General features: G+C 33.6%; 2 protein-coding genes across 4 annotated transcripts; one reads left to right on the top strand and one right to left on the bottom strand.

Annotated features, from left to right (window-relative positions):
* Positions 1 to 1,239: 1,239 nt before the first annotated feature.
* Positions 1,240 to 5,514, bottom strand: LOC105967931 (auxin transporter-like protein 2). Of its 2 annotated transcripts, none has more exons than XM_088827430.1 (9): positions 4,689 to 5,514; positions 4,247 to 4,454; positions 3,958 to 4,143; positions 3,767 to 3,879; positions 3,472 to 3,655; positions 3,275 to 3,372; positions 2,396 to 2,603; positions 2,048 to 2,305; positions 1,240 to 1,727 (listed from the first exon to the last, which is right to left on the bottom strand). In XM_088827430.1, exons 2-9 carry the CDS (start codon positions 4,430 to 4,432, stop codon positions 1,515 to 1,517), a joined length of 1,446 nt encoding a protein of 481 aa, XP_088683556.1. In that variant the 5' UTR covers positions 4,433 to 4,454; positions 4,689 to 5,514; the 3' UTR covers positions 1,240 to 1,514. The 2 variants fall into 2 exon arrangements, with proteins under 2 accessions (XP_088683556.1, XP_088683557.1); XM_088827431.1 differs by having other exon boundaries at positions 4,247 to 4,450; positions 4,689 to 5,431.
* Positions 5,515 to 12,154: 6,640 nt separating this feature from the next.
* Positions 12,155 to 14,989, top strand: LOC105970082 (S-adenosyl-L-methionine-dependent methyltransferases superfamily protein). Of its 2 annotated transcripts, none has more exons than XM_012994867.2 (12): positions 12,155 to 12,307; positions 12,605 to 12,706; positions 12,800 to 12,893; positions 13,020 to 13,069; positions 13,155 to 13,204; positions 13,301 to 13,409; positions 13,607 to 13,667; positions 13,744 to 13,796; positions 13,905 to 13,997; positions 14,223 to 14,286; positions 14,362 to 14,469; positions 14,561 to 14,989. In XM_012994867.2, exons 2-12 carry the CDS (start codon positions 12,680 to 12,682, stop codon positions 14,800 to 14,802), a joined length of 951 nt encoding a protein of 316 aa, XP_012850321.2. In that variant the 5' UTR covers positions 12,155 to 12,307; positions 12,605 to 12,679; the 3' UTR covers positions 14,803 to 14,989. The 2 variants fall into 2 exon arrangements, with proteins under 2 accessions (XP_012850321.2, XP_088682299.1); XM_088826173.1 differs by having other exon boundaries at positions 12,188 to 12,523.
* The last annotated feature ends 969 nt before the right edge of the window (positions 14,990 to 15,958 follow it).

Below are 15,958 nucleotides of genomic sequence, written 5' to 3'. Positions count from 1 at the left end.
TACTAAATCCCACCTGAATGGTTGACTTTTATAAGGTGGTGGGCCCACAGTTATCCATTCGGATATGAGCTTACTCGTATCGTAATTTTGGTTTTTTGCTGTTTTACTTTTATCTGAGTCCCCACAATTGCAATGTCGATGACTCACTAAACACGAAATTTTTTTTTTTTTTTTTTTTTTTTTATGAACTCTAAAAAAAATATCAATTTGAATGAAAAGTCAACACTTCCACTAGTCAACCAAAAGGCCTCGAAATGGAAATGGGGCACAACCAATTATATAAGTGCACTTGATAAATTTTTATTTTCATACAAAGCTTGAAAACCAAACGTGAAATGTTAAATCACATTAAACATTAGTTATGTGTGTGACAAATTCGACGTAGAAAGCATTTCCAACTGAATTCAAACTCCGAGCATTTATTTATGCAGGATCTTTCGTTTCACCAACTACATCACTTCTTGAAGAAAAAGAGTTTGAAAGGAAGCAAAGTGGAATTGCAACAATTTATTGGCCGACAAAAGAAATCTTTAGAGCGAAGCATAATAGATAGACGGATACCTAATTTAATCTTACCATGTTTAATTAGGCGCCCCCCACCCATCTTATGGTATTTATGTTTGTTTGTTTTTTTTAACACTTGTGGTAATTATATATATGTTTGGGTCACTTAATCGTTTCATTCTTGTACATAACTAATTTCACCTGATGATATTAAATTATTTATCAACATTTATCTAGATTATAAGTTTATTTTATTTAAATAATAAAAATTACATGAATGTCAACACCTGAAATTTCAACATGTTAATTGAAGCAGAAAAGGGATGGGGGGAGACAGGGATCAGGTTCATGCATGTTCATGGTTCACCGCCCCCACACATGCATGTTAAACACAAGACATCAATATTATTAATTATTGTTATAAATAAATATATAAATAGGATTGAGAAATAAAGATTTGCACGTGACGGAGTAAGAAACAAACGTGCAACCCATGTGCCTAGTTTTTGGGCCCACGGCCCATTTCCCCCACCGGAAGAGAATCTTGGTCAAAATATTCATTTTAGAAACGAATATATTTGCCTTCAAAATCAAACCCTCACTTTCCACTAATAATATATTTATAAATAATAAAGATAGTTTATTTAATTTTATTCTGTTGAAATTGGAAATATTTATTCTGCCAGCTCCTAATTAACATAAATCCCAGAAGATAAATTGCCATGAGAGAGAGTCTAAACTTATGCAGAGACTGTTTTTACTAAATTAATTAGTAGGACTACACCTTTGAGAAGCAATCATTCACCACAAATTCCACACACTAATCTCACCTAACATTTCACAAATAGAAAATAAAATAAAAAATGAAAAATGAAAAATGAAAAAAAGGCACACAACACATGTAGTAGTGTAGACTGTAGGGGTAATATTGCACATATCCCCATGTATATTACAGAGTGAGAGAGAGAGAGAAAAGGGCCATATTGTAATTGATTGGTGTTCACCGATGATCAGTGGTGGGGCGGCGGTAGATGAGCGGCGGGCTTGCACTGATAACACTTAGCAAAGAGGCCAAACGTGTCAATTTGCCGAACGAAATTGGTAACGCTAGCCCACCCGCCGAAACCGAAACCCACAACAAATACCCATATAACGATGAAGCTGTTTATCGCATACATGGCTGTCCAGCTTGGCATGAATGGTGGTGGCTTCTCAGCAGCATTCTGCATTTATTTTTCACCATTATAAATAAATAAAATCACCAATTTATAAAAATACATCTTAAATCTAGTAAAAGAAAGCCAGCTCATATATACCGGACATATTAATTAATACAAAATATCTAGACACTGTAGCATGTAAGTAAACCGAAAATGACTTGCCAGTTGCCACCTTATATACATTCTGGTCTTAACAAAATTTCCAAATCCATGCATTTAATGCCACTGTCGTCTGCTTAACGATTTTTTTTATAGCAATATCATTGATTAATGGAGTTAAATGGTGAAAAGTAAAATAAAAAATTACAACTAACTGAAATTACCTTGCGAGCAGCGGCTTTTCTATAAGTAAGCATATGGGCGAGGGCCGGGATTATGTAGACAGTGAAACTCACTAGAAGTGCACCAACTGCCGAATTTATAGGCCCGAAAAATGGGAATATAATGGCTAAGAACCATATTGGAATCACCACAGGCAGCCTTGCTAACGCCCTCAGACATATGCTTTTCGTGTCGTGCATCCCGATTACTTTCTCCCACACAAAGTAGAGCGGCGTACATGCAAACCCGAACGTGATAAACTGTAATTAACATCAAATTGTGATATTAGTAGTTAGTACAAACTAAATTGTACTCGAAACTACTAGAAATGAAATTAATTAATAGAAGACCTGGTGGATAAGCATAAGTACAACGGCAGCATCGCGCCACGCGGACTTAGGGAGGAGGGAAAACGCGTTGGAGTGGTTGAGGAGTTGATCTCCAAAGGCCCAATAAACAGCTGATGCTGATGGGATTGTTAGAGTGAATACATATAGTGTGGCCAACAAGTATATGTACTTGAATTTTTGGGGTTTCCACATTGCATGCATTATTTCCCTGTTTTTTTTTTAAATTAAAAAAAAAATGGGATTAATGTAATGTAATAATTAATAACAAGTTAGTAATCATGGATATAAGAATCTATATAGTACAGTAGTACACTGTACAATTCATTTTACAACTGGAAAATATTGTGCAATTATTGTGTGATAATATATATATATGCAAAAGTAGTATGTAGTAGCAGAGATGGGGCAGTGGGAGTTTTAAAATGTAGTGCGTTTAATGTCCAAACTACCCTCAGGGTACAGCATGTAATTTTGTGACAATAAGAACAATAATCTGCAGACACTTAAGACAAGATGAACACAAAGTTTGATCATGGGGCATTCATTGGCAGGAATTTGAAGTTGGTGATGTATGCAGTTAGAGTGGGGATAATGTTTAACGTTTTCTTTATTTATTTATGAATATTTTATTAATTTATTTGGGGTTCTTTTTGGTAATAAACAAATAAAAAGAAAAGTAGTTCCTATAATTATGTCTGTTATTCACAACCCACAAGGTGGCCGGCAAAAGCTGCAATAGAAGCGGAGAAGAAGCAGAAGAAAAATAAAGAAGATAATATATTTCTACTAAATCAATAATTATTAAGCAAAATATATATTTTTTTTTAAAAAAAAAGGAAAAATAAATAAATAAAAGAAGAAGAAGAAAGAAAAGCTTACACAGTAACAGCATGGCCACCAAATGTATAGAGTATATTAGTGGCGCCGGTGAAGTAGAGTACAAGCTTTTTAGGACCGGAGTGTTGTACATCTTCAGCCTGTTAATTATCCATTATTAAATCATAATTAATATAAATAAGTAATTAAATAATAATTAAAAAAAAAAAAAAAAAAAAGGGATAGTAGGTACGAGGTACCTGGCCGTGAACAAGGGCAGCAACGGTCATGTACCAGGCGGTATAAGTAGTCATACCGAGTCCTAAAAAGGACCAAATCCGGTAATTGTGAAAAGAGGGTATGAAGACTGTGGTGGCGCAGCATGCTCCAAATATATATGTCCATGTCCTCTTATCCAGGTGGTCATTTATGTAGTATATGTTACTGCATGTTGTTCAATTTGTTTATTTTTATCAAATTCATTATGAAATTTTTTTAATAGAAAATATTAATTAATATAAAAATATGATGATGATGATGATTAATGATGATTACCTTGCACAGGCGATGAGTTGGATGACAGATCCAAACAAGAGGAAAGTGCAGTTAAAGGCTAAACCCGCGGCTTTCCAGTATGGCCCAAGTAATCCATCTAGCACTTCAAACCACTGGCCCGGGGTTTGATTTTAATCATTAATTTAATTATCTTAAATATTATTTAATTAATTAATTATATATAAACAAACCTGGATGACGTGGTTCTTGAAGCTAGCACCTTCTTTTTCCTTTCTGCTTCGGTACTCAAGGTAAAGAACACTGATAAGATAAGCAGTCCAGCTTCCAATCAATCCGTAAAATATTTGAAACACTATCCCGGATAGCAATCCTAGTTGTGAGAACGAGTATGGTAGTGTCAACAGCACTTGTGCTACCTATATATATATATAATATACGTACGGACATATATATTATTACATACATTTTTCACACAATATATATATATGATTAATATATGTATGATTGTAGTATACTGACTTGATTAGAAGCACAACTGAACCAGGCATCCCAGGCTGAGCCGCCGTGCCAGAGAGCATTACTGATGCTGAAAATGGGCTGATCTTCCGCCTTCTCCTCCTCTTTTCCGCCGCCGCAATCATTCTCAGCCGACGTCTCATCGTAGCTGGAGACAATCGCTTCCTCTGCTTGCTTCTGACTCAACATTGTCTTCAATTTTCACTACTATCTCAGGCACAGACAGATCTCATTACAACACACAAAAAGGAAAAAAAAAAAGAAGAAGAAAGAAGAAGAAGACACCACGATGGGACAAAAAAGAAATGATTCGCTTGTTTCAAGAAAACGAAAGCCCACCAAAATTCCTCAGATCCAAAGACCAAAAAGAAAAAAATAACCATAGTAAAAAAAAATAATCACAAACAAAAAGAAAAATCTAAAATCTCGCTTTATGAAATTTTACCTTTGCTTGTTTGATGAGTCTTGTCCTTGAACAGGGGATCTCTGTTTCTATATGTATACTGAAGAGAGAGTAGAGTGACTGTTGAATACTTTCTTCACTTGGAGAGATTTTAAGAAAGAAAGTAATTAATTAATAAATGCAAGCCCAGAAATAATAATTATAGCAGTGATCAGTCCTCTAGAGAGAAATCCCTGTAGCCATAAAACCAAATGCGCCTCTTATTAAAATCTTCTGCAGCTAGCGGCTCAAGGCGGCGATAGTCCACAGAAAAAACAAATATTATATAAAGGGATTCTTTTTCTCTCTCTATATATATATACTCTACTGTACTGTCTCTTCCCCAGAGAGAGAAGATAGAGAGAGAGAGAGAGAGTTATTACTAATACTAGTTGTTACAGAGGAGGGAGGGAGGGGGAGGAGCTTATTAGTGAGTGAGAGAGAGAGAGAGAGAGAAGAGGAAAAGGAGGAAAAAGAGGACTTTCTGCAGCTATTAAAGAAGCACATACATATTTATATATATATAAAGGTTTAAACAGCTGCGTGAGTGTGTCAGTGTGTGAATTAATTAGTTTTTATGTGAGAATTTCAAATTCCCTTTTCTTTTTCTTTTTTATTTTTTTTTATTTTTTAATGTATTTCCATTAATAATGATTCGATTGTGGGTCTTCGTTTGGTAGAGTGAGAATATATCGAGAGATTTTCTGGCCTGGTTTCTCCCTCGATTTATGGGCTTCATCGGCTCCTTTTCAACCCACCCCCCACCCCATACATACATATTGTCCTACTCCTCTAAATGCCTTCAATTTCATTTTTGTTTTTGTTTTATACTCGTAAACATCCATAAATTAATATAAATAAGACCAACAAAATTATATTAATTTAGTAAAAAATTAAATAGTTTAATTAAAGAGTTACTACGTTGTCACTGAATCGAGATCAATATAAATTATTATTTAAGCAAGATTAATAATTGCTGAGGAGAAAACAACTCTATTGTTATGATGCTTTTTGAGTAAATTCAGTAGGAAAACCAATTAGACTTGGTCCAGATTGGACAATATTATATCAATGTGAAGTTTATGTTATCTCTTTGGGCTCCCAACAATAATTTAACGAGAGTCTACTATGCATTTTGTCTTATAATTCTAGGTCCAAAACAATATTAGTCGGTTTCTGGGACCAGAGTTACTGAGTTAGTTTGAGTCAAATTCTCCTTCGCTAGCACAAAAAAAAATTTAAAATAAAATACCCAGAGATTATAATTTCAAAATTCATTGTTTTGAAATCAGTGAAATCCGAGAATTTTGTTTCAATTTCAAGCCTATAAAAAAATTCAAAATATATTTTGGAGTTTTTCAAGTGAATAAAGTATTGAAGAGTATATCATAATTTGATATTTCCTCCATAGGAACATACATGCACGCCTTCACTATAATTGAATTTGACAACATATTATCAAAATTACTTTAGTTGTCGTAAATGTAGGGAGACAATAGTACCAAAGTGAAGAAAAAGAAAAGCCTTGATGTCTTTTATTGCAATCCTCGTCATTTTACTAGTTTTCTTGCCACTCTTTTTCTTCTCATATTTTCCTACTTTTTAAAAAGTTTGCTTAGAAAGAGAAATTATAATTAGCCAAACATATTATTGAACTATTTTGTAACCAAAATTCATAATAGTTGTTTGTGCATGCCACATTTGACATTATTTGTGCGTGCAAGTCAAATATTTTCAAATTTGTTGTTGAAAAGGAATTCTAATGTTATACGTAGTTTTATTTAACTTCTCGATTTCAAATTTTCCATAATTGTATTTTAATAATAATAATAATAATAATAATAATAATAATAATAATAATAATAATAATAATAATAATAATAATAATAATAATAATAATAATAATAATAATATATCGAAAGTAAAGGGGCAGAAAGAAAAAAGATGAAACGTGAAGGCCCTCCAGCGAAAACCCCATTGTTTTCTGAGCCAGCTGCAACGCAGTTGAGGAATTTGAAATTTCGCAATTGGAGCCGGCTGAAGCCGTGAAATAAGTTTTGAGCCGCTACAAATTCAAGCACAGAAAGGGGCTGAACATAAAACACGCGCACAATGAAGACCCAACCCCACTTCACCGCCGGCTCAAAATATACAAATAATTCTTTTTTTTTTCTGTTAGACGGCTCGATATGGCCCGGTAACGGCGTTAGGTCCCACCCGTTGAATGCCCACGCCACTCACTAATAATATGATTCAATTAAACCGGGTTTTATTTTTATTAAAGATAAGGAACAACAAATTATATTCTATTTTTATTTGCCAAATTAAACAATACTACCCAAGAGCATCTGATATTATATGATAATCGGTAAAATCACATTATGACGTCAGAAATAAAGAGTAATGAATTTGATTTGAAGATCGGCAATCTTTGGTGGCGATAGTGGCGGCTCCGCCGCAACCTTGGAGGTGTTGGGTGGCAGAAATGGGTTGCATGTTTGGATTTTGGACTGAAAAAAGGGAGCTTGTTAAAGGGAAAATGTGTCAAATACAATCCTTAAGAAACAACACGTTGCCCCGGTTCAGCTGGGATCTGTCGGCCGGACTGGCCCGCCTTAACGGCCCAAAAGGGAAAAAAAAAGTATTAATTCCCGTTTATTTAAATAAGATTACATATGATTAAAAACAAATGATATACATTCTCTATTTTATTCCGTTGAATGAAATCAAGAACATGACCCAAATTGTAAAGTGTTCTTAATTCTTATCCATAATGTAGGACCCCAAAAATAAAATAAAAACTTATATTTTAAATAATACTAAAAATAATTGCATGGGAGTCCAATTTTATAAAATAATACAAATATCTTATGTTAAAATTTTGCCTAAATCCCCTAATGGCCGGCCTTGATCAATAAGAAATTATTATTAAGAAATATATTTAACTCTCAAGACTCAACATGATAAGAAAAAAGAAAAGAAAAAAGTCCCTCATTTAGGGAAAATAAAGTTGGATTTAAACTTTATGTTAATTAATTAAGTATAAGTTTGATATGCTATTTATTGATAGTGAGTCCACTAATTAAATGAGTTTTGACTGGTGAAGGGAAGTGGATATCATGGTGTAAACCATATAAAAGAAGGGCATATTTTGTGATTTAGATATCGTCATATATATCCCACTAATAATATTATAATAATGGGAAATTTGAAAAAATTAGATTAGTGGGAGAGGTAATGATTAAGGAAATCGAATTTAGGGCACGAGTGTAAGTTGATCAAACTTGGGAATTATGTTTCCTCAATTGGGTCCCTTCCCAATTACCCCTTCAACTCTCTCAACTCTCAACCAACACTAAATTATGGATGTTCCATGCTTGTATATTCTACTATTTCTTTTTTTGTAATAATCCTTTTTTCTTATAATTTGTTTTTCCAAAAAATCAATAATAACATATACACGGGCTGGGCTACTCGGCAACGGGACACGATTAGTGTGTTTTGAGCTTCGTAAAGACGGTTACATTTAATGATTATACATGCAATGGAGATTTCCCGATTGAACATATACTGGTAGTTGCGGATTTCTTGATTGTGTATATAAAAAACATGAATTAATTAATATTATACAAATATAGGCAAGGAAGAATATAATGCAATATAACAGTAATTGTTGTGTAAAAGATTATTTAATTGCGGATAAACCATTTTGAATATAAGCCGTAATTAGATTATGATTAGCAGCATCTAAACAAGCTTAATCAACAATGTGCACAATTAAAAAAATAAAGAATATTGTAAAAAAAAAAGTTGGCCTAGGATTTAGTAGTCAGTAGGTGTTGAAAAGGAATTTTGTTCGAAGACAGAAAATGGCTTTTGGTTTGAGCTGCCTTTCTTTCACTATATATACGTACAATGTTGTGTCCATATTCAGACAGTCTCCCTAAAACTTTCAAACGCATCTCAAAATTAAATAAAACAGTTATATACTACTAACTAAAGAGAAAGTAATAACTTTTTTTGTTTTTGTAGTTTTGGATTTGGACGAAGAATATATATACGCATACAGTGTTATATATTTGCGATAAACGAGAAGTGGAATAAACAGGATTCGGATAATTAGAGAGTAAGCAAGAGTAATACTGTTGGATTTGCCCCCATAAATTGCCACATAACCAATTGTTGGACGGCATATATAAAACTGCGATGGGATCGGAATATATCTTCTTTAATCCTCTCTATAATTAAATTCTCAGATGTGCGCATCGAATCAAATTTCAGTTCAGATGCTCAAAAAAGATATAGACTCGTGCTTTCTTTTTTGTTTAACACTTTATAGTTTATTTGATTATGTTTAGCAATTTTATCAATAATTACTTAGGTTAACAATTTTATTTTTTTGATCATGATAGCATCAGCCTGACCACAGCCAAACAGAAAGAAAAGTTACAAGTTGCTTTCATTTTTTCTGTTGATGATGGATACTTATATTCGATCTTTGCTAAACTTATTTTATAATGTACTCCATTATTTTATAAATTAAACAAAGGTGGGACATATAAAATTGGTAGGAATTAATAAGCTTTGCTAATAATAATACTATGTCTGGCCTGATTTTGGGCCATAATTTCATTTTATTTTGAAGTAATTATTTTTGAGAAATAAAATAATGTTAATTTGCTGGTATTTTGATTTTTTATAAGATAAAAAATTGTATTAGTCATAATGGAAAAAAGGTGAAATTTGTGGGATTGCATGTATTAGAAATACATTAATTAAAATAGCAGCCACTATAATTTATTTATTTATTTTTCTTTTCAAATTTACCCTCGAAATCAATTTTTTTGATGATGCAATGCAACTTAATGAAAATGGATATTCCAATAAAGTACTCTTAGTAATTAACTGAAAGCAGTGAATTAATGCAGCCACCGACGATTCCAGTAGTACCAAAAAACCACCAACTGCGGCGGCGCCACCGATTGTGCCGCCTGCAGATGCCACGAAATTCCCAGTCATACAGAATCTGGCCGACAAAACTGTTCCGTATTCACCTCAGTACTTCAAAGCAACCCCATTTCTTAAGTTAAACTAATCCTACGATTACACTACTTTAATCACTATATTAATAAGTAATAATTAACACCAATTGGATTAAGATCACATTAATAACATTGACTTTCTTGTTTTAATTTATTCATCTGCTGGGAAATGGGAATTCGCACCTGCCAGAACTATGAACATTTTTTTATTTACACGGATGAATTTAGTAAGAGTTAGAATTGCTGGTGGGATTAAAATAAAAAATAATTGTAAAAGTCGTTTGGGATTCTAATTTAATGCATGACTTTTGATCTAAGTACAGAATAATTAAAGAATCAAATTTCCAATTTATCAATGTAAAATGAAAAAAAATCAAGGAGAAGCATATATATACATATACATATGAATGAATAAAATGTAACATGTTGTGAAAAGTTTCAACTACTGAACCAGTAGTTCAGGTGTCAATTGTCAATCCAGTTTTGATGGTATGATGATTTTTGACCATGTTTTTTTTGTGGGCCAATTGTTCACATAGGCACGAAGATGGGGCATTATAATATAATATAATATAATATAATATGCACCTCTAAATTTGCATTAATGCTGGTAGTCATAATCTGATCCTGTCTTAATTTTGTGACCAATAATTAAGGTTTATACTATCATCATCAATACTTTGATAATTAGAATGATGCCCCTAGGCTACTCCCTAATTAATTATACATCAAACCAACCAATGCCTAACAAATTCTCCCATATATATCATTTAATTTTTGAGGAACTTTCATTGTATAAAGATTATTTATTAAATGAAATAAAAGGAGCTAGGTAGTAATAATAGGAGAAATGGATATTTAGATACATGAATGTCAGGTGCCCAACTTTATGAATACAATAACATGTGAACTATAGTTTATACTTGAGAGATAGAGATAGGGAAGAAAAAAAAGGCAAAAACTAATTATTCAAAATCATTAATTGATGCAGGTAAAGTGTTTGTATATATGTCTGAATGAAACCGAAAAATTTGCTGTCAATTGTCCAAATAACATCAAAATGTTATGGGCATGAAGGGACGGACTATTGCAATTTCCAAGGATCATATTTCTCAATTGCAATTCAACCATCTTTAACTCACATTTTATTTATTTATTTATTTTAATTTTTGTTTTTCAATTGATGGGCCTTAAGCACGTAATGAAGGCTGGCTGGGAAGTATTTGTTAGGGCCCACAAGATAAGCGTTATGGGGCCCATACAGATATGGATTCAATGCTTCATAAATCATAACCCTACAACTTTAGCCCAAAAGCGTGTTTTTCTTATTGCTTAGCTGTCAAGGACCAGCCCAGTATCATATCCTAGGCCCTATTACACTTCTTTCACTTTAATATTACATGTTTGCCATCGGTGCTCTGGTTTTGATTGCAATTTGCAAGTCCTAGGTTTTTACAAATTTTGTCCACCACAATAATAACATTTCTTTATTTCAAATATATAATAAATATTATTTAAAAAAGAAAAAAGAAAAAAGAAAAAGAAAATGGAAGCAATAATTGTGATGAAATTATAGATTATGATAATAATACTGCAAATAGGTAGGTTGAGGCTTTAGTCTTTAGATGACAGCAGCAGCAACAAGGACAGACATACCAGGCGGAGGGTCCCTCGTGCATGTCACGTGCCCTCCTTCATAAGACAACAGACACCCATAAATTCTCAATTTAACTCTTCACCCTATGGACAAAGGAAACTAAATAATTTCAGTATGGCATTTCGCCTTTTAATATAATATTTATATTTAATAATATAGTATTTACTGTAGATCAACAGACTAGAATATTTATAATGAATGGCTAATTGTATAATAATATTTCTTTGTATATATTAATAAACCTCGAAAATATGGTATATTGTGGATTCGATTGAAAACTAGTCACGTACCACTTCACACAAGATTTGATGCCACTAACATAAATTTCAAGATGATCTTGAATTGGGCGGTAGAGCAAACATTTAATCATAGCTCCAAATACTAAAACAATTCTTTTTTTTTTTAATGAAAAAAATACTAAAACAATTCCAATATTATTAACATTAGCAGAAAAAACAAAAATGACGTATTTTTTTTAATTTTTTTTTTACAAGTAACTCACAAAAATGAGGACTTCTTAAGAATAATAATTCTAAGATTAAATAAAAAATAAAAAATAAGGTTATAGACGAATGCTCTTATTTTTTTTAATTGAATTTGGAGTTGAAAATTTTATATAATATTGTTTAATGGGCATTTAAATTTCAACGGACCTTCTATTTAACGAGGCCCATGAGGCTTTATTTATTTAAAAATATTGGGCCTGAAAACATATGTATTTGGGCCTCGATAATTTCTAATTAAAAGCCCTTTTTACTAATTTGCCCTTTAATGTGTCTGCAATTTAGTATCGGCCGTTTCTCATCTCTCTCCGATCTTCGTTGCCGGGAATTTCATCCTCCTCATTTTTCCTCCGGCAGCCCTTCGAAATCTCGAGAGTTCTTTGCGTGCTAGAAGTTCGAAGAATCCTTTTCTTGATAACGGTACTTTATTTTCATTAACTGCGTGCTCGTATGTTTTTCTGTCTTGCATATATTGGTGAATGTCATTTTTTACATGTTATTAGTAGATGCTGGGTCGGTTGGGTTTATGGGTGGTGAGTTTGGGAGGCTGGAAGCGGGTCCGACTCGGATTTGAGTTTCAAGTAACTCGACGAAACACGTGTGGTGAAATTTGAACATGCACATAACCTGTTTGATGTAACTACTGGGTTTAAGAAATTAGCAAATCATACCTTTTGGAGTTAACTAATAATTCCATGCATTGCTTTTCATTTACAGGGATCAGTCTTAGAGGGTCTACAATTCATATTTTATAAGCAAAGTTTTCGCTGTTGTTCTGCTCAGTCAAAACCAATGGGAAAAGCTTCGAGAGATAAACGAGTAAAACCTCTTCTCTGATCCACAAAACTTCTTAATTTCTTGCGGGATTCTATTCTATTGGGGTTTTTTGTAATGCATTGATTGATATTGCAGGACATCTACTATAGGAAAGCCAAAGAGGAAGGATGGCGTGCCAGAAGTGCCTTCAAATTGCTTCAGATTGATGAGGAATTCAACATATTTGAAGGTTATTTGGGCTTATTTAAGGAATGCACTCTTGATTTTCTATATGACTATATCGAATTGATTGATAGGGTATAATGTGTATATTGTTATCTTCAAATAGTATAATGTCAATTAAAATAATTTACAGGGGTGAAGCGTGTGGTAGATTTATGTGCAGCACCTGGAAGCTGGAGTCAGGTATCTGTAATTTTCATTTAATTCTCCAAGTTAGTGAGATTTTTGTTTCTACATTTCACTAAACTTTGGTGTGTCTTCCATTCAGGTTTTGAGTCGGAATCTTTATCTCCCAGCAAAGATGTCACCTGATTCCAAGTATGTTTACTTGATGAATTTTCATTCTTTTCTTTTTTGTTCTTTTGAATCTTCATTTATATTTTTTGTTTCAATCAATTGGTACAAACTATGCAGGGACAGTGATCTACCACTTATTGTGGCCATTGATTTGCAGCCCATGGCTCCTATAGAAGGTGTTATTCAAGTTCAAGGGGATATAACAAATGCACGGACAGCTGAAACGGTGTGCACGTTCTTCCTGCTCCATCTACCTATCTATCTATCTATAAACACGCACTGTTGTGTGTAATTGTCTACCTTAGTGTAATTCTGTGTGTATCAGTCTCATGCTAATATTCTTCAATTCTTTTCACCCTTTTAATTTTTTAGTATCTTCTCTCATAATACATGCATCTACTGCTACATTTCTTTGATTTGTAGGTCATTCGACATTTTGATGGAGGCAAGGCCGATCTTGTTGTATGTGATGGTGCACCTGATGGTTAGTTAAAATCATTGTTAAATAGCATGACGTTTCATTCAAACATATATCAATGTGCTTTCTCTGCATATTTCAGTAACTGGCCTACATGACATGGATGAATTTGTGCAATCCCAACTCATATTGGCGGTTAGTTTTTCTCATGAACCCTAGACCGCTTTGTTCTCATGAATTTATACGAGATGTTTGTTCTCATGTCTCATGCTGATGTCAGAGGTTGGCCAAACATGTTTGCAGGCATTGACAATAGTCACACACATACTAAAACAAGGTGGGAAGTTTATTGCAAAAATATTTCGAGGAAAAGACACTAGTCTCCTTTACTGTCAGGTTTGTTATACTTGCATAATTGTCCCTTTTCATAACTGTAAGTCCATTTTGCCCTATTGTAATTCGTGAAATCTCGTTTCATGACATAAGTGCACACTAAACGATTCACTGTTTTTAGACATATTAACACTAAACTGTCCTGTGTATGTAACCACGTAACAAGGTTAAACGAAAACGAATTCTTTTGTTTTTTCTTCTTATTTTTTTCCTTTTTTTTTTCTGCAGCTAAAGTTATTTTTTACGGAAGTAACATTTGCTAAACCGAAAAGTAGTCGGAATTCAAGCATAGGTAATTTCCCCTTCCTGCAAGACTGTTTTTGAGTCATCGGACAAATGCATTTTATAACCATTATTTCCTGTGCAGAGGCTTTTGTAGTCTGTGAGAATTACTCACCACCTGAAGGCTTTAGTGAAAAAGATCTACATCGCCTCCTCGAGAAGATTGGAAGCCCTTCTGGTGCAGATGATTTAGGTAAATAAAATTAAAATTCTTCGATAATAAAAAGTAAGTGTTCTTGAAAATCATAATTTTATTATTAAACAAATACATAAATGTTGAACAGATTGCAGCAGTGGGTGGCTAGAAGGGCCTAACAAGGTGTATATTCCATTTCTGGCATGCGGTGACCTAAATGGGTACGATTCGGATCGTTCGTACCCGCTTCCTAAAGGTGCAGATGGATCTTACCGGAGTTTAGATCCGGTACAACCTCCTATTGCACCACCGTACAAGCGTGCTTTAGAAATGAAGAAAGCTTTGAGTAACGGAATTCAGGGGTTTGAAAAACTTTCCCTTTATCACTGAGCACTGAGCCCAGGTGATCAAGTAAATTATTCTATCAATCAATATCTTTTGAATATTGTTCAAAGAATATGGTGTTGTATTATCTTTGAGGTAACTTGTGGGCCCGACAGAAGGTCAAATGTTAAAGCATATCGCTACTATTATTATTATTTTTGATAACGATGTTAAATGAGATTCCATCTTCATACATTTTTTTCAAATTTAAAGTACTAACCCAATACATGAATATTGCCACGTCAATTTCAACGACTTTGGTCGACTTAAATTGGGAATTGATGTGACAATGATGTAGAAAATGATAGTTGTTTGACTAAATAAATTTTAAACCAATATTTATTATTTGGTTTATCTAACTCTGTAGTTGCATGATATTCTGTGGTGGGCGATTTAATTTGTTATATTTGTGTAAGTATTAATATACATAGTTTTTTTTTTAAATATTTTATAAAATATATAATACTTGTGTCAAATATTTTTTTATATTCGTATATCATCACCAGAATTTTGTTTATGGGGAACAGGAGATCTTCCATGTGGCTTGGCCAGGAAAGCACTTAATGAATTCTTACAGAAATGTAACGAAAATTTGATCGAAACAACTGGTAAGAAAAGTGATATATATAACCTAGACGAAAACAGAAAGGGTTTTCTATATGATCATATACATGGTGTTTAATAATATCTAGCAAGAACTGGTGACTGAATCCGATCTTTGCAAGGAAAACGACGAAGAAGAAGATGAGTTGAAGAACTGGATGCAGTCTTCAATGGCTTGAGCCCTCTGAGAATCAAGTGTTTCTGCAGCATATGATCTTGACCTACCCAGAGCAGCAGATGATGAAACCGCCACCTTAGTAGAGCATGATCTCCTCCTCCGGTTGGATGACATCAGCGGCATGGCGGCTTTGGCCACCTTTGCTCCTATTTGCCTTAAGAACCCACCCACCACTCTTGACGACCCTTTTGGCAGTTTGAATATCCATAATTTGTTGTTTCCGCCACCACCACCACCACCAACTTTAGTGGGACCCCCATGCTTCGAATACATATTCATCGATGCCGCCTCCGGGCTGAAACTCACTCTTCTGCTCATGTTTCTCTGCCTGCCTGTTTTTGTTTGTGTGTCTTTTAGAGAGAGAGAGAGAGTTTTATGGAG

The sequence above is a fragment of the Erythranthe guttata genome, chromosome 12 (assembly GCF_056151865.1).
Source record: "Erythranthe guttata isolate IM_541 chromosome 12, IM_541, whole genome shotgun sequence".
Taxonomy (NCBI): domain Eukaryota; kingdom Viridiplantae; phylum Streptophyta; class Magnoliopsida; order Lamiales; family Phrymaceae; genus Erythranthe; species Erythranthe guttata.
The sequence above is the reverse complement of the archived record's forward strand: the minus strand, read 5'-3'. Positions and strand labels throughout refer to the sequence as shown.